We start from the raw sequence: 17,439 nt of genomic DNA on the forward strand, positions 1-17,439 counted from the left end.
TAAACAAGCTACCGAACTAGCCAGGTCAGGTTATGATCGCTAACATTGTGGACTCGTGGAAAAACACGTGTGTTATCATCTTACACAACTACTTAAGCTGAGGTGAGGGGGAAACAGTTCTTTTGCATGTGAAAAAGTTTTTTTTTTTACCCCATCTGTGTATTGTTTTACTACTTACACAATTATTTTAAGTACATATGGTGGATGTAGCATGGCTTTTAATTATATTGTTTATGGTGGGGGGTCAATCCTCAGATATGGTAGGGGTAGGTCCTGTTATATATTTATTTATTTTAATATATGAAGGAAGTGAAACATCAATCAATGTCTGAAGAAAAATATCTTCTAACTTTCACAATCTAATGTACTTTTTTCACCAAATATTGTAGCAAGGATTTATTTCTTTTCTTTGGCATTTATTAAAGTATCTTTGCCATCTGACTTTATGATCAAATCAAATCAAATCAAATCACTTTATTGTCACACAGCCATGTACACAAGTGCAACAGCAGGTGAAATTCTTGGTGCAGTTCCGAGCAACATAGTAGTCACGACATGACATGTACAACATTTAGAGCAGCATCAGATTACACTGATGCGCCCACAATTACTCACAGCACAGTAAACTCTACAATAAACAATAAATAATTTACACAATGTGAGTGTGGTTCTCACAGCTTTAACCAATATACACATACTTACAATATACATATACTTTAAACAATATACTTTAAACAATATACTTTAAACAATATACACACTAAAACATACATTAAACAATATACATTACGCTATAATAATAATAATAATAGTATACAATGTACAGTATACATTATTATTCACAGTAGAGATCCAATGTGCAATAGGTGCTATATGATAAATAATAAATTATATAAATGTGTATATAATGTGTGTGTATCGACAGTGGGTTGTGCTGAGTGATATTCTGTCCAGTGTGTGTTATGATCCTGATGGATCAAGAGTTCAGGAGTCTAATTGCTTGTGGGAAGAAGCTGTTCTGGAGTCGGCTGGTGCGTGTTCTGATGCTGCGGTACCGTCTGCCTGATGGCAGCAGTGAGAGCAGCCCATGGCTCGGGTGGCTAGAGTCTCTGATGATCCTCTGAGCTCTCTTCACACACCGCCTGGCGTAAATGTCCTGGAGGGAGGGAAGCTCACCTCCGATGATGCAGCTGGCCGTGCGCACTACCCTTTGCAGGGCTTTGCGGCTGCGGGCGGTACTGTTGCCGTACCAGGTGGTGATGCAGCCAGTCAGCAGGCTCTCTGTAGTGCTGGTGTAGAACCGTGTGAGGATGTGGCGGCTCATTCCAAACCTCCTCAGCCGTCGCAGAAAGAAAAGGCGCTGATGAGCCTTCTTCACAACGGCCTCGGTGTGGACGGACCATGAGAGTTCCTCTGTGATGTGGACACCGAGGAACTTGAAGCTGCTGACTCTCTCCACCGGTGCTCCATTGATGGTGATGGGGCGGTGTTCTCTCTCATTCCTCCTGAAGTCGACCACCAGCTCCTTGGTCTTGCTGACGTTGAGGGAGAGGTTGTGCTCCTGACACCACCGTGTCAGAGTGTGCACCTCCTCTCTGTAGGCCGTTTCATCATTGTCAGTGATGAGACCTACCACCGTCGTATCGTCAGCAAACTTGATGATGGTGTTGGAGCTGTGGGTTGCCACACAGTCATGTGTGTACAAGGAGTACAGGAGTGGGCTGAGAACACAGCCCTGAGGGGCTCCAGTGTTGAGAGTCAGTGGTGAGGAGATGTTACTGCCCATTCTGACCACCTGGCGTCTGTTTGACAGGAAGTCCAGGATCCAGCTGCATAACAGGCTGTTTAAGCCGAGAGCCCGGAGTTTAATGTCAAGTATGGAGGGCACAATGGTGTTGAATGCTGAGCTGTAGTCTACAAACAGCATTCTCACATATGTGTTCCTCTTTTCCAGGTGGGAGAGAGCAGTGTGAATAGTGGATGAAATGGCATCATCAGTGGAGCGGTTTTTGCGGTATGCAAACTGCAGTGGGTCCAGTGAGGGGGGGAGAACAGAGCAGATGTGGTTTCTGACTAGTCTCTCAAAGCATTTGCTGATGATGGGGGTCAGAGCAACAGGACGCCAGTCGTTTAAGCAGGTGGTTTTTGCTTGCTTCGGTACAGGAACAATGGTGGACGTTTTGAAGCATGTGGGGACCACAGACAGGGAGAGGGACAGGTTAAAAATGTCCGTGAAAACTCCAGCCAGTTGACGCGCGCACGCTCTGATGACGCGGCCCGGAATGCCGTCTGGACCCGCGGCTTTACGGACGTTCACCCGCCGGAAGGATCGGGTTACATCCGCGACAGATACGGAGAGTGCACTAACCTCTGTATCTTCAGCCACGAGCTCTCTCTCCGCGAGGGCGGTGTTAGTTCCCTCAAAGCGAGCATAGAAGGTGTTTAGCTCGTCCGGGAGAGAGGCAGCGGTGTTCACGGTGGAGTTTGTGTTCCCTTTGTAGTCCGTGATGGTGTTAATTCCCCTCCACATGCTTCTGGAGTCGGTGGTGTTGAACTGTCCTTCAATCTTGTCCCTGTACTGGCGTTTTGCTGCTCTGATGGTTTTCCGGAGGGCATAACTTGCTTGTTTATGCTCCTCCGCATTACCGGAGTTAAAGGCGAAGGTCCGCGCATTGAGTGCCGCGCGAACATCCACATTTAGCCACGGCTTCTGATTGGGGTACAGCCGTATTGTTTTGGTCGGAACAACGTCTTCTACGCACTTCCTGATGAAACACGTTACGCTATCGGCGTAGACCTCGATGTCGTCATCAGAGGCCGACCGGAACATCTCCCAGTCCGCGTGATCAAAACAGTCTTGTAGCATAGAGTCCGATTGGTCCGACCAGCACTGGATGGTTCTGAGGGCGGGTGCTTCCTGTTTCAGTCTCTGCCTGTAAGCGGGCAGAAGGATGATGGAAGCGTGATCCGATTTGCCAAATGGTGGGCGCGGGAGTGATTTGTAACCATCCTTGAAGGGAGAGTAACAATGATCCAGAACTCGGTTCCCTCGTGTGTTGAAGCTAACATGTTGGTGGTATTTGGGTGCGATGCGCTTGAAGTTGGCTTTGTTAAAGTCCCCGGTCACAATAAACGCAGCCTCAGGATGCGCGGTTTCCTGCTCACTCACTGACCTATACAGTTCCTTCAGTGCCCGGTCTGTGTCGGCTTGTGGGGGAATATACACCGCTGTGATGATGACCGCTGTGAATTCCCTCGGTAGCCAGAATGGTCGACACATAACCGTGAGAAATTCCAGATCAGGAGAACAGAAAGACTTGATAGAATGTACGTTCCTCTGATCACACCAGGATCGGTTGATCATAAAACATACACCCCCGCCTTTGCTTTTCCCGGAGAGATCTTTTTCTCTGTCCATCCGATGCACGGAGAACCCCGTGGTTTCGATGGCCGAATCTGGAATCTCAGCCATATCATGGCCATTATAATGAACTAAATCTAAAACCATAACTCGTGTTACTTTAACTAAAATAAACAAAACTTAAACATTATTTATTTAGACAACTAATTAGAAAATAATAAAAAAATAATAAAAATGACAACAACTTAAAAACAAAAATAAAAACAGAAAATATAAAAATAAAAAACGAATTTAAAATAATAATAAAAACATCTCCGGTTACGTATGTTACCTAGGTTCCCTGAGAACAGGGAACGAGACGCTGCGTCAGCTTGACGCTACGGGGAACGCCCTCGGCGTGACAGGTGTCTGAGCTACAATCGAATCACATCAGTCCTACTCACCAGATTCGACCAGGAAGTATAAAAGGACGCCTCTGCCAGCATAACACCGCCCTTCGTCTTCAGGGACTGTATGGCAGGCAAACCCTGAGGCATGGCAAAGCGACGCAGCATCTCGTTCCCTGTTCTCAGGGAACATACGTAACCGGAGACGTTCCCTTTCAAAAGGGAACTCGCGCTGCGTCAGCTTGACGCTACGGGGAACGAAATACCAACGCCGCCATGCCGAAGGGAGTGCATGCCTACTGGCAGTGACAACTGTCAGGACAAGCAAATTCAAAAGAAATGCCTGAACCACTCCCCCTCTGGTTACATAAGGCTGTCAGTGACAGCATTCCCTACGGTCATAGCCCAAGCTATAAGCCTGAGTAGGAAGCTTCGAACACTTAGAGAAGTTCTACCCAGGCCGCTCAAAGGCCTGGATCCAACCCATTCGAAAGAAGGGGGCTCCTTTAAGGGAATGTGGTTAGGGGGCCCTAGGGCGCCCCAGCCAGCCACTACTGCCACCAAGGAGGCCTAGCTTGGTGCCTTTTAGAACGGGCACTTCAGCCGGGCCATCCCTGTCTGTTCGATAACAGAGCCTCTGGGTACTCGCCTCTTGGAGAGGCATCCAGTCCAAGGGACTGCAGAATGACAATGTCCTCCTCAGACCGGATATCAGAGACGGGAATCCTGGAGTGCAGTACTCAGCATAGCGCTTTCTACCCTTGCCAGCGAGGGGAGTTAATCTGCTCGATCCTAGGATCTACTGAGCTATTATCAGATAGAAACACTCAGGAGGCCAGACTGGCCTAAAAGCTGATCTAATTGGGAGGCCACCCTAGGGGCCTACGACCACCCGATCAGGCCCAGGTAGCTTCGGCTCACATACGACCCTCCGAAAGGAGGGGAGCTTAAAGGGGGCTGCCCGGTAGGTAAACCAGGTTGCAGGCTGAAATCCCCTCCTTGGGGACCAAGTAGCAGAAGTGACACCAGTCACGCCAGGGTACGACCTTACCAGATGCTGCCGGCTAAGGGCCATATCACTGATAGCAAGTCACCACTGGCTGTCAGCGTTACGCCAGTTAGCAGTCCTCGCACTGAGAACCAAAGACCCGTTTAGGGAGGCCTAGTGAGGCCCATTGTATAATAGGAATATATGCCAGAGAAGCCTGAGAAATCAGGCTCAGGAACTCGCTTAGAGGGAGGCCTGGTGAGGCCTACTACCTGATCGCAGTTGAAGCCGACTGTCAGGGTAGCTGAAAAACGGAAACTTGTTTTCTCAGGGAGGCCTAATGGAGGCCTACTACCTGATAGTCAAGCTACAACAGTTAACCAAGCATCCTGACTCGGGAAGTAACCCTCAGGGAGGCCTTGTGAGGCCTACTACCTGATAGCAAGCTTTGCTAACTGCCTGAGCGTCTGACTCAGGAACTCATCCTCAGGGAGGCCTTGTGAGGCCTACTACCTGATAGCAAGCCCTTAGGGCCGGTTTAGCGAGCCTTAGGGGAGGTTTAGTGCTTAGGCCTACCGTCTGGTAGCAAACTAAGCCAGCTGCCCGAGCACCTCTGACTCGGGAACTCACCCTTGGGGAGGCCTGTTGAGGCCTACCACCCGATAACAGGCTTTTTAGGGAGGTCTGTAGAGGCCTACTACCTGACATCAAGCATTGCTAGTTACCCGAGCATCCTTACTCAGGAACTCGCCCTCAAGGGAGGCCTAGTGAGGCCTACTACCTGATAGCGGGCCTGCAGGGAGGCCCAGCCTGCTACCTGCAGGCGACTCGTGCTAACTGTTTCTCATTTTGATGGTCGAGGAGCCCAGAAACATGCCCTCAGGGAGGCCTGGCGAGGCCTACTACCTTATGCTAAGAGTTGGATAGGCCTAGTAAGGCCTACAACTTGATAACGGGCCCTCAGAGAGGCCCAGCCTTACAATCAGTCTACAGGGAGGCCTAGTGCGGCCTACTACCCATCAGCAGCCTAGCAATTTGTGTGCTAGCTGGCACGGCGACTGGCAAACAGGAGCCCTCCTTCAGGGAGGCCCGGCGGGGCCTGCTACCTTACGGCCAGTCTTCAGGGAGGCCTAGTACGGCCTACCACCCAGCAGCAGCCTAGCAGATCCTATGCTAGCTGACACGGCGACTGGCAAACAGGAGCGCTCCTTCAGCATAACTCTCCAACATAAACAAAGGGTTGCAAAGTGCTGCTCGACCCGAGCCATGGGTGAGGCAGAATGATACAGAGCTAGGAGTGGAGGTACTCAAATCTACCTTGCCTTGTCAGGGGAGTACTATCAACTGGCCAGGGCATATACAGGAAGGGCCAGCGCCTGCCAAAAAACTGGCGGCCTCTAGAAACTAGCTCTGGAAGCCGGGCTGAGCTATGCATACGGAATTTTCGTATCTGCATGAAAAACGCCTCAACCCTGCCCCACGACTACTGGCTAAGTCGCTATCAATTCTGCACAGCACCAACCTGCATTACTAGAAAAAGCCCCAGAACGCAGGTAAGGGGGCGGGCCTTGGCCGGACTACTCTACACAAGAGGAGGCTACATTAGGGACAATAATAAAGCTAGATTCAAAAAAGGAACAGCTACCCGGAGTGCAGACGCTTCTTGGCGTGCATCTTCGTAATCCCTAGAAAGCCTAGGCCAATCTAGATCTGTACCCGAGGTCCATAAAAGGGCCGCTACTATTGCACCATGCAAAAGGGGCACTCGGGTAGAAGTGCCAGTCGTTAAATAGATCTGGCTCTAGATCTAACTGTAGTTCTAGCATGGTCTGATCCTGTATTCTCCAGAAATGTACACTGAGAGAAGATACAGACCGCCTTTCCCTGAGGCGGCTACCAGTTAACAGCTTAATACTAGGAGGAAAAATGCCTAGCCTTCTTTTAACACAGAAAAACCCCTTTCTTTTTTTTCTTTTTTTTTATATATATATATATATCTATATATAACCGCAACACACCCGCAGGAAATGAGCGGTATTCCCAGCGCTAATTTTTGACGCATCTTTATTGCCTTTTAGGCTTGAGAATAAAAGGGCTGTACAGCTCTCAGCGCGAAATATACCATACCATATATAGTGTTCGCTGGCTTCCACTAGCAATACTGGCTTATTTGTACAGGGCTTAAGCAACTGGTTTTTGTTAAAATGACATTTTATCGTTCTAGCCGCCCCAACAGGGGAACTACAGGCCCTTTTAAAACTTGCATCCCGCGATCCCCGAAGCCCTCAACAGGGAGCGTAAGCTTACAGAAAATATGTAATAATTTCCCTTATAGGGGACTTACCCGCTCGCCTGCGGCACGCCGTGATATCCACCCACAAGCTTTATTTCCACATGAATGCTTAGGTGTACTACTACCACGGGGCTGAGGGGGCGCACTGACCAACCAGGCCAGGCAGGCCGTCAGAGTCTGACGTAGCTCTTTCTCCGCTCATCATGGGCCCGCCCAGCCTGGTGTTAAAGCGCCTGGGGAGAAAAAACTAGGAGAAGGACGCCCTCCTCACTCAACGCGCTCTTGGTGGAGGAGACTTGTCCCAGCGTGGTCTTCTTCGCTGGAACCGGCCTTGCCCGGCGTCCTTCCTATTCCTAGTGCGGGAGTCCCGCCTCTTCTACGCCCTACTCCGCCACTGAGGGGGCGCACGAGAGGCGACACTGGCTCGCTGGTCCTGTCGCTGACCCTCGGGCCGCGATGGACCAGGGCCTCCCGCCTGCCTGGGCGCGGCCCCGGATCTCCGCGGAATGCATGATCTAAATGCTGCTGAGCGCGCCCTCGCCTCTCTGAACCTTTCCACCACCGCCTCGACGGAGGTGCCAAAGAGCTCAAAGGGCGAAACCGGGGCATCGAGGAGAAAAGCTTTCTCTTTCGCCCCGATGTCCGCGAGGTTCAGCCACAGATGTCTCTCCGTAGCTACCATAGCCGCCTTCGCACGCCCGATGACGACTGCTGTTTGCTTGGAAGCACGGAGAGCCAGATCTGTGGTGAGGCGGAGCTCAGCCATCGCGTCAGGGGGTAAGCCCTCCCCCTGGTCGAGATCCTTCAGTAAGTCGGCCTGGTATGCCTGTAGCACTGCGGTAGTATGCAGTGCTGCAGCGGCCTGACCCGCTGACGTGTACGCCCTGCCGTTTAAGCGCGAGGTGTTTTTCAGCGCTTTAGACGGCAGGGTGGGAGTTCTCAGTGTCGATGGCCTCCCTGACGCGAGATAGTTCGCAAACGTCTCGTCAATCAGAGGCATCGACACATACCCATACTCAGCCGATCCTTCAACATCAGCAAAGTTCCCACGCTCATGCCGAAATATCCGGGCCGAGTATGGGTTCCTCCATGCCCCCGAGATCTGGTCGTGCAGATCGGGGAGGAATGGAAGGCTCCCCAGAGGTGAAGGGTTATGGCTGGAGAGAAAGCGATCATTCAGGCGACCAGGACGCTCAGGTTCTCTCCTAGCGCGCTGCCAGCGTAACTCCAGCCTGTTGGTGGCGCGCTCCATAACCTCCATCAACTCTGTGTACACGGGGCAAGATGGCTGAGAGGGTTCGGTTCCAACCGATTCATCACCACCCTGCCCAGCCATCCTCTGCTCAAATGGAAGAGCATCAGCTGACGAGGAGGAAAGATCCGACTCCTCCCCCGTCAGCCGCCCCTCGCGACCTGGCTGGTCGTCTGTGAGGATTACACCCTCCTCCAGACGATGAGCCAAGTCCGTCTGGGAACCCCAGGACTTCCGTCGTCGCTCAGCCTCGGCGTGAGCAGGACCATCCCCAGACGCTGGCCCCTCTTCCCTCGAGAAGAGGGCCAGACGAGAGCGGAGCGTTCGGATGGGGAAATGCTCGCAGTTCGCGCAAGAGGCTCCCTCGAGAACCTCCCGCGCGTGCTCTTCCCCCAGGCAGTAAACACAGAGATTGTGCATGTCCTCAGGCGTCAGATACCTGGGGCACGGATCCACACACTTTCTAAAGTGTCGGGTCTTCTGTGAGCACTTCATCCTACTAATGTAATTCTCTCTCTTGTAACACCAGACAGAACAGTCACTGAAGACGAAGAAGCGGTGTCATGTTGGCAGAGGCGCCCTTTTATACTTCCTGGTCGCATCTGGATGACGTCATCGGCTGTCGCCGGTCAGTAGGACTGATGTGATTCGATTGTAGCTCAGACACCTGTCACGCCGAGGGCGTTCCCCGTAGCGTCAAGCTGACGCAGCGCGAGTTCCCTTTCGAAAGGGAACTATCGTAGTTTCTCAATGTGACTAGCCCTCTGGTGCTGTTCCATCATTTACCTAAACATTTTTTTATTTTTTTTGTTGTTGAATTTTTTACTTTATCAGAATGGTACGGAACTTGGTAAAGGTTTGGGCACTTGCTGTGTGAAAACACACACACACACACACACACACACACACACACATGTTTGTTTTTGTGAAATGTGAGGACATTCCATAGGCGTAATGGTTTTTATACCGTACAAACCGTATTTTATATCCCCTTACACTGCCCCTGCCCCTAAACCTACCCATCACACACACACACACACACACACACACACACACACACACACACACACACACCAAAAAACTCATTCTGTGTGATTTATAAGCATTTTGAAAAGTGAAGACATGGGGAACGTCCTCATATTTCACCCTTTTTTTGTAATGCCCATGTCATTATACACATTTGTGTCCTGATATTTCACAAAAACATGCCCCCCCCCCCCCCCCCCACACACACACACACACACAAAAAATCATGGACAAGATTGGACAGTGTTTAATGGTCAAACATGAGCGGATTGGAAACTAATGGAGGACGAATTTCATCTAGTGGAAGCGTTTGGTACTGCGCTCAAACTAACTCACTGAAAGCTCATTTTTTCAGATATCAACCTCAAATCTGCAACATAACTTATAGCTTTGATATTCTCACAGTTTTAGAGTAAAACATATTTTAGAAAATACAGTGGCGGGCCGTGCATTTCACACCTAGGCCTTCAGTGGTATCCCACCTGAATTAATTCACCTCTTCATAAAGTCATCATGACGCCACGGCTACAGAAACCATCAATATTACACAGAAACGCAGTATAACAGGGCGTTGTGTCTCTCATACATCATATCTAACAGAAGCATCGATCCGCTCCGGGTTTTCCGAGCATTTTTGTAGTAGGCTATACCTCTTGAGGCATACATGGCATAAAATCATGGCATACATTACAGTCAGTTCTGTTTTTAGCCGGGACAGATCGAATAGTGTTCGTGACTGTGTTAAGCTGGAGAACAGGCTGTATGCGGGAATTTTCCAAATGGAAAATCTGCGACGAAATTAATTTATTCTCCTCTGTCAGCCATTGTGGTTTGAAAAAATTAAAAAACGCTATTAAATCTACAGGTGTTTTATCTTGTGTGGTTTGCTAGTTATTCTGACTAGGCTTACTACGTAGTTATAGAACGCTCTCTGACCATCCAATCAAAGGACGTGAAAATGTCAACGTTATTGTACGCCTGCTAGATGGCCCTGGGAACGCCATCTCGAAATCTGATTGGCTGTTTAAATCTGATTGGTTAAAAGCGCACAGTTTCATTGCCATTAATTTTAACCTAGAGGTTATTGATGGTTATTTCCCACCATTTCATATATAAAATTTTTTTTAAAATTTTTTGCATTTTTCATAACAATTAATGTAAAGATTCTTCAACTTTTTTAAGTGAAGATAAAAAAAAATGTACTTCAACAATAATCTGCCAAGTGTCATCTTTTAAAAAGGGACCAAACTTCAGTCTTCAAGATTGATGTCCATTTTTAGTTGGAAATTAAATTGTTAGGTCCAAGTGAATAAATGAATTATAACTCCTGCATAAATATTATTTAGTACCACAACATTCCCTAAAAAAGACAAAATATTACAATTAAAAACATTGTCGAGCTAAAATATAGTACAATGCTTGAGGTCTTGAATAACTCTGTATGGTGTCACGGCCCTTCTGTTGTCCAAACCCAGGGTTCAGTCTCTCTCTCTCTCTCTCTCTCTCTCTCTCTCTCTCTCTCTCTCTCTCTCTCTCTCTCTCTCTCTCTCTCTCTCTCTCAGGCATTATCACAGTATGGATGAGTTCAGTCACTATGATCTGTTGGAGGTGAGCTCTGGCCGGAAGGTGGCCGAGGGACACAAGGCCAGTTTCTGTCTGGAGGACACGACCTGTGACTTCGGCCATCTGAAGCGTTACGCGTGTACTTCACATACACAGGTACAGTATAGCAGTTTCTGTTCTGAGACCCTTCTCTTGAAATGGCCTCATATTTTTTTATTAAAGGGTCAAAACACACACAGTTTCTGCCAGTCTGGTGTTAATCTTGAGTATCTCTAGAGTAGTGTTGATCCTTCATATCTCCCAAGAGTCTTTAGTTTATCAGATTTATAAAAGACAGACACACTGTACCGCTTCTTTCTGAAAACAGCCGAGTCCGTGGAGGAGAGCAGTGGGCGGAGTTTGTGTGTGTGTGTGTGTGCATGCTCATCTGGGAGAAGTGCCCATATAAGGAATTCCACCCTTTATGATGTCATACAGGGCCATACTCGAAAAAAAAAAAACTTTCAGAAACTTGTTCTAATCATGAAGGAGTGTATTTGGCACAGAAATACGTCCAACTCGTTTTGTGAAATGTTGTCCATGTTTATCATGAGAATCAACTCTTTAACAGTGTAAATAAGGCAGAATGCATGAAATAGAATTAGACCCCATTTTGATAAATACTGCATATGTATGATATGTATTTATATTTATTATACAAATAGCATTGTTTGATGAAACAAAATGTTTTATCCCTTTTAATTCCCCAGGGTCTCAGTCCAGGCTGCTTCGACACATATAATGCAGATATCGATTGCCAATGGATTGACATCACTGATGTTCAGCCAGGAAACTATATACTCAAGGTAATATCCTCAGTCCGTCTTCTGTTTCACACTGAGCACATGTAAAGACATTATCCTAACCTTCAAAGAGAGAATATATTTCAGCTTAACGCAACCAAACAGAATACGACATGTCTCGCTAAAGGTTTGGCACCAGGAGAGCAGCTCTTCTGTGTGATATCCATGATGAGTTCGGTATGCGTACGGTACACCCTGTGCTCATAAACAAGACAGATACAGACATGCTCCACTGTCTTTACGAGCAGATCTCGCTGTTTGACCTTCAGCAAAACAACACCGCAGTGATGATCAGCCTTCTGCTTCGAGGATTGGACGAGAAGCGTCAACTTCCCTGCGGAACGTTGAAGAACTGACAAAAAAAAAAACATCTCATTGTCTAGAGTTATTAAAACTAAAACCATAAACAAAATAACTTTGCCACTTGAAATGAAATCAGTTTTAACATAACTAAATTCAAATGTAAAAAAAAAAAACATACTTTACAAAACAAACAAAAAAGTAAGATATAGTCATGCTCAAAAGTTTACACCCCCTTTGCAGGATCTGCGAGAATGTTAATTTGAACAAAATAAGAGAGATCATACAAAATGCATGTTCTGTTTTATTTAGTACTGTCCTGAATAAGATATTTGACATAGAAGATGTTTGCATATAGTCCTCAAGACAAAAAAATAGCTGAATTTATAAAACCCTGTTCAAAAGTTTTTTAATACTGTGGGCCTAATCTGAGCTCATGCACTTAGGGTGTGTCTGGATCTACTTTTGCTAGTTTAACAAAGGAAAATTTGGAAAATGAGGACAATGGTTGGCATGATCCAAAAGGGTCGTCTCTCATCTCTCAATGAGTCATGGGTGTGTTTTGGGCATAACGTGCAGTAAAATAATCAGAGTCTCATCTCCCTTTCCCTTTAAAAGCCAGTTGTGTTGCACCATGAGAGGATTTACTATTTACATGAGGAGAGACTGAACGCTTCTCCAGAGGGGAATCCTTTAATTTTAATATTTAAACGTGTGTGTGTGTGTGTGTGTGTGTGTGTGTGTGTGTGTGTGTGTGTGTGTGTGTGTGTGTGTGTGTGTGTGTGTGTGTGTGTGTGTGTGTGTAATAATCAGAGTGTGTGTGTGTGTGTGTGTGAGTGTGTGTGTTCTGCACTGCCTATAGGCTCATAACACCGGCTGACACTAACAGAACACACTTGAGTCGCGTTGGCGTCACATTACGCCAGGTGATGTTTTGATGAAGATTTCCTCTTTTTTGTTTTGTTTTTTAATATCAAATTTTTTCACTTAGTACTGCCCATGGGCGTCACCAGGCCCTTTTTAGGGGGGCTTCAGCCCCCTCTAAACTTCTGTCCAGCCCCCCTAAAAAAATGTGTGATTACCCTTTCAAACATATGAAACTGGCGGGAGGCTTCGACTTCGTCCTGTCTTTTAATCTGCGTGTTCTTCAATCCGCTGTGGCAGCGAAAAGAGTGCACGTCAGAAGCAGAGGTGTGTGTGTTCATCTGAGCCTCATTGGTCTGTCGCCGCTCGTCAATGTCAAAATATTTGAGAAAACCAATCAAATCAGAGTTGGCGGGCTTTATGTTCACAGAAGCTGCTGAGGCTGAGCACCAACTTTAGCAGCGCGACTCGACGTCAAGTGAGAGATATGAAGCTAAACTAAACATGAACAAGAACATCAACAAGAAATATTAAAGCTACACTGTGTAACTTTTTTAGTTTATTCTTAGCTAAAAACACTTAGTTCTTTCAAAAATATATGAGCTCATTAATGTATATTTACTTCTTTCAAGTAATAAAGTATTCTCGTAAGTTTATAATATGCCATTGAAAATACGTACGGGTGAGGGTTCGAATGCCGGTCGCCATGTTGCCCCTCCATCTTGAAAGTACATTAGCCAAAGAGGGACATACCCGTAAATTCAAGCTTCGCCTTTGGCGTTTTAACACTCGATGGCACCGTGTTGAATGTGGACGAGGTCGAGCTGGAAGCCATGTTAATCTTGGACTAAATCAGCCACCGTAGGAGTTAAAACCAAATCGGAATTGAGAAGAACAGAAACTAATATTCACTGGATGGTCATATACCTTTACACCACTAGATGGGGGAAAATATCACACAGTGTAGCTTTAACAAAGTAATATTAGTAATAAATGTGTGCATATTGTAAATTAATAATTCCATGTGTAGCTCACAGTAAATAAAAAAGCCTATATTGGGCAAAAGATTAGTAATGAATGTGTGCATATTGTGAATTAATTTAATACATTTAGTTACCTAGCTTTCCTATTAGCCTTCAGTAAATTAACATGTCTACAAAAATTATTAATTAAACATATAAATATCAGTTAAACATATGTTTACTTTTTTCACTGACAAAAATGGAAATATGTTATCAGTCATATCTGCCCACTGACATGGTTTTCAAGCTATTTTTATAAAAAATGTTTGGCATTCAGAACATCTTAAAATACACATATGTAGATCATAGAAATCAAACTTTTCTCGGGGGGCCATGCCCCCCAAACCCGGATAAGGCATTAATATTTGCTTTATAAGTATAAGTAATAATAAACAGCCAATATCCTAATATGCATACTAATAAGCTACTAGTTAATAGTGAGAATTAGACCCTAAACTAAAGTGTTACCATTTTCTTTCATACCCTCACTGGGGGCTGAGCCGCCCTAAAATGAAAATCCTAGAATCGCCCCTGGTACTGCCCTTCGGAAGCAACAGAAGATAAAATTACAATTTACCCTGATCTTCAAATTCCAGAAGTTTCCATGCATCGTGTTTCCTTCTGGAGCATCTGTGAATGTTTCAACCTTTTTAATAGTTGTGTTTGAGTCCCTCAATCGTCCTCAGATCTCAGAATCACACAGTCACTGCTGGAAAGGGTTCAAATATGCAGATGATGCTGGGAAACCAATAAATTGGTGGAATCTGGAGGATTTTTCTGAAGAACATTGGGCAGTTTAACTGCTCAGGACAAACAAGTGACCCAAGAACAACCCTCATAAAACACAAACACAGCCATAGATCATCCAGCGAACGACACACAGTGTTAAGAATCAAGGGCCCGATCATACACCCGGCGCAATGTGACGCCAGCCGCGACTCAAGTGTGTTCTGCTAGTGTCAGCCGGACGCAGTTCTCATGTTCACCTCCAGCTCCTCGTTGTTTAAATATCAAACGCACTGCTCATCTGTTCACCCATGGGCATCTGATCTGAACACCAGGTGTGATCAGGAGCATTGCTGGAGCGTTGCTATTGGAGGAACTGAACACCACTGACCAACACACACCTGCTCTAAAGCAGGGCTCTGTTCAAGGAACGAAAACAAAACCAGAAACGAATGAAATTTTAAGAGGAACAAAAACGAAAACGAAATCAAAATCAATTTGAATCGTTCTGAACAGAAACGTTAATTTGAAATTACCATTAGATTAGATTAGATTAGATTCAACTTTATTGTCATTACACAAGTACAAGTACAAGGCAACGAAATGCAGTTTAGGTCTAACCAGAAGTGCAATAGCAGCAAGTGCAGGATATACAATTGATGCGTAAGTGCAGGACATGGATATGTACTGAATATGTATAAATATGTATAAATAGAGAGACGTTATTACTATAAACAGAACTGAATTTACAGGTGAGTATGTACAGTGAATAAATATACAGATGGCTATTACTATAAACAGAATTTACAGGTGAATATGTACTATGAATACAATATACAGATGGCTATTACTATAAACAGAATTTACAGGTGAATATGTACTATGAATACAATATACAGATGGCTATTACTATAAACAGAATTTTACAGATAGAGGTATACAATAATATGTTAGGCTAATATGAGGAATAGCAGTGGATTAGGGTAGTGCAATAAATTATGGACAGAGCTATCCGGAAAAAAAAAAAGTGTAAAGTGCAGTGGAAAGTGGTTGCATATTACAGTTAGAAGTACAGTGCAAAATGCAAATGTAAACATTGGTACTATAAATACAGTCGGCAGTGCAAATGAGCATAATCCAGTTAAGATATGGCAGTGCAAGATGCATATGTAAACAGTTGTTACTGTGATAAACAGTCGGTAGTGCAAATAACAAAGTGAAGGAAGATGTGAGGTAGGAGAGTTATCAGTTTGGAGGACATTAACCGGTTAATAACGTTATTTTATCGTTCTCTTTATTATTTTAATTTGGCAGTGAGCAGTCATGAATAGAGTAGTGCAGCATGTGATGTGACGGATCAAGCGTGAGTGAAATGTCATCTGTGAATCTACCGGTAACACAAGTCAGTGTGAGCGCATTTACACGCCTCAAGTACATTTCTTTCCCCGCTGAGGTCATCAATGAAAGCGCAGGTATTGGAGGACATTATTTTCGTACGTTTAAATAAGTAGTACGGACTTTACACTCAAATAGACTGATTTAGGCTAGTTTGTGGATTTCGTTTAAGCCTATCCAAGCAGGCTATAGCATCTATCAAACATTTGTCCTATAGTCTTTCAGATTGCCAATACAGCTCAATGTTTTCTATATAGACGGTTGATGCTTCGTATTAAATGGTGTTATATTGCATCAAATGATCAAGCTTTATTAGCTGACTGAATTTGATTATGGGATGCAAGGACGTGTTGCGCAGTGTTTGCTTTGAAATTAGCAGCATTAAAAGAGCAATGGTTTTACAGTTTATTTATTCTTTATTCATGCAATTTTTAAAACAAGTCGTGTTGAAAAAAAAGTTATGTACAAAGAATGTTATCACTGAAAAGAATAGGCATATAGAGGCCACTTTCCGCTCCATTAAAACAGGTCAATATTTGTCCCGCTGTTTATGCTTTGCAATTAATGCATGTATTTCTGTTGTGGTTTTAAAAATGTTATGAAATAAATATTCAAGTTTAATGATCATGTGTTATTTTATTATTGAGTGAAAATAAGTCTTTATTTATACATATTTGTTTGTTTGGCTAAATTAAATTAAAATAACGTTATTAACCGTTATTTTTTCAAATCTAGCCGTTTTCGGAACAGTAATGTTTAATGAGGAACGCAAAAACGGAAACGTTAAAATATCGATTCTGCTCGGAGTGAACCGATTGATATTTTTTTCCGTTTTTAAGCCCTGCTCTAAAGTCAATAGTGCAGTATTTGTGTGTTATTTAAAGAGTGTGTTAGTGATATGAGCCTACAGGCGGTGCACAACACATGTACACTCGGATTATTACACACACAGGGATGCACAGCAGCGCACACACATTTAAAATTTTAAAAATAAAAGGGAGATGAGACTCTGATTGGTTTATTGCACGTTACGCCCAAAACACACCCATGACTCATTGAGAGACGAGGGACGACCCTTTTGGATCATGAGCCGAGCACACCAACCGTTTTTACTGCAGTTAAACTAGCAAAAGTGGATTCGGACACTACTTAAGAGCTCCTGCGGTGTGAGCTTCAAAACATGAGCTCAGATCGGGACAATAGGCCCATAAGGGTATGTACACTTTTAAACAAGACTGCATATTTCATGGGGTGCACTTACTTCTTCCCAGCACTGAAGGTCTAAATTCTGTCTCCAGCTCCAGGTTAACCCAAAGTACTTGGTGCTTGAGTCGGACTTCACCAACAATGTCATCCGGTGCAATATCCACTACACGGGCCGCTTTGTTAAAACAACAAACTGCAAAATCTCCCAGTAAGTG

General features: G+C 45.1%; 1 protein-coding gene across 1 annotated transcript in view; it reads left to right on the forward strand.

The window, feature by feature from the left end:
- The window catches only part of loxl1 (lysyl oxidase-like 1), a 39,844-nt gene that overhangs the window by 18,885 nt on the left and 3,520 nt on the right, over positions 1 to 17,439 (forward strand). Inside the window, exons 4-6 of the mRNA XM_079824819.1 lie at positions 10,869 to 11,025; positions 11,619 to 11,714; positions 17,317 to 17,432. Coding sequence (XP_079680945.1) covers positions 10,869 to 11,025; positions 11,619 to 11,714; positions 17,317 to 17,432 — 369 coding nt within the window. The remainder of the gene's footprint in view (positions 1 to 10,868; positions 11,026 to 11,618; positions 11,715 to 17,316; positions 17,433 to 17,439) is intronic.

This window comes from Gobio gobio (assembly GCF_949357685.1).
Source record: "Gobio gobio genome assembly, chromosome: 9".
NCBI classification, from domain to species: Eukaryota; Metazoa; Chordata; class Actinopteri; order Cypriniformes; family Gobionidae; genus Gobio; species Gobio gobio.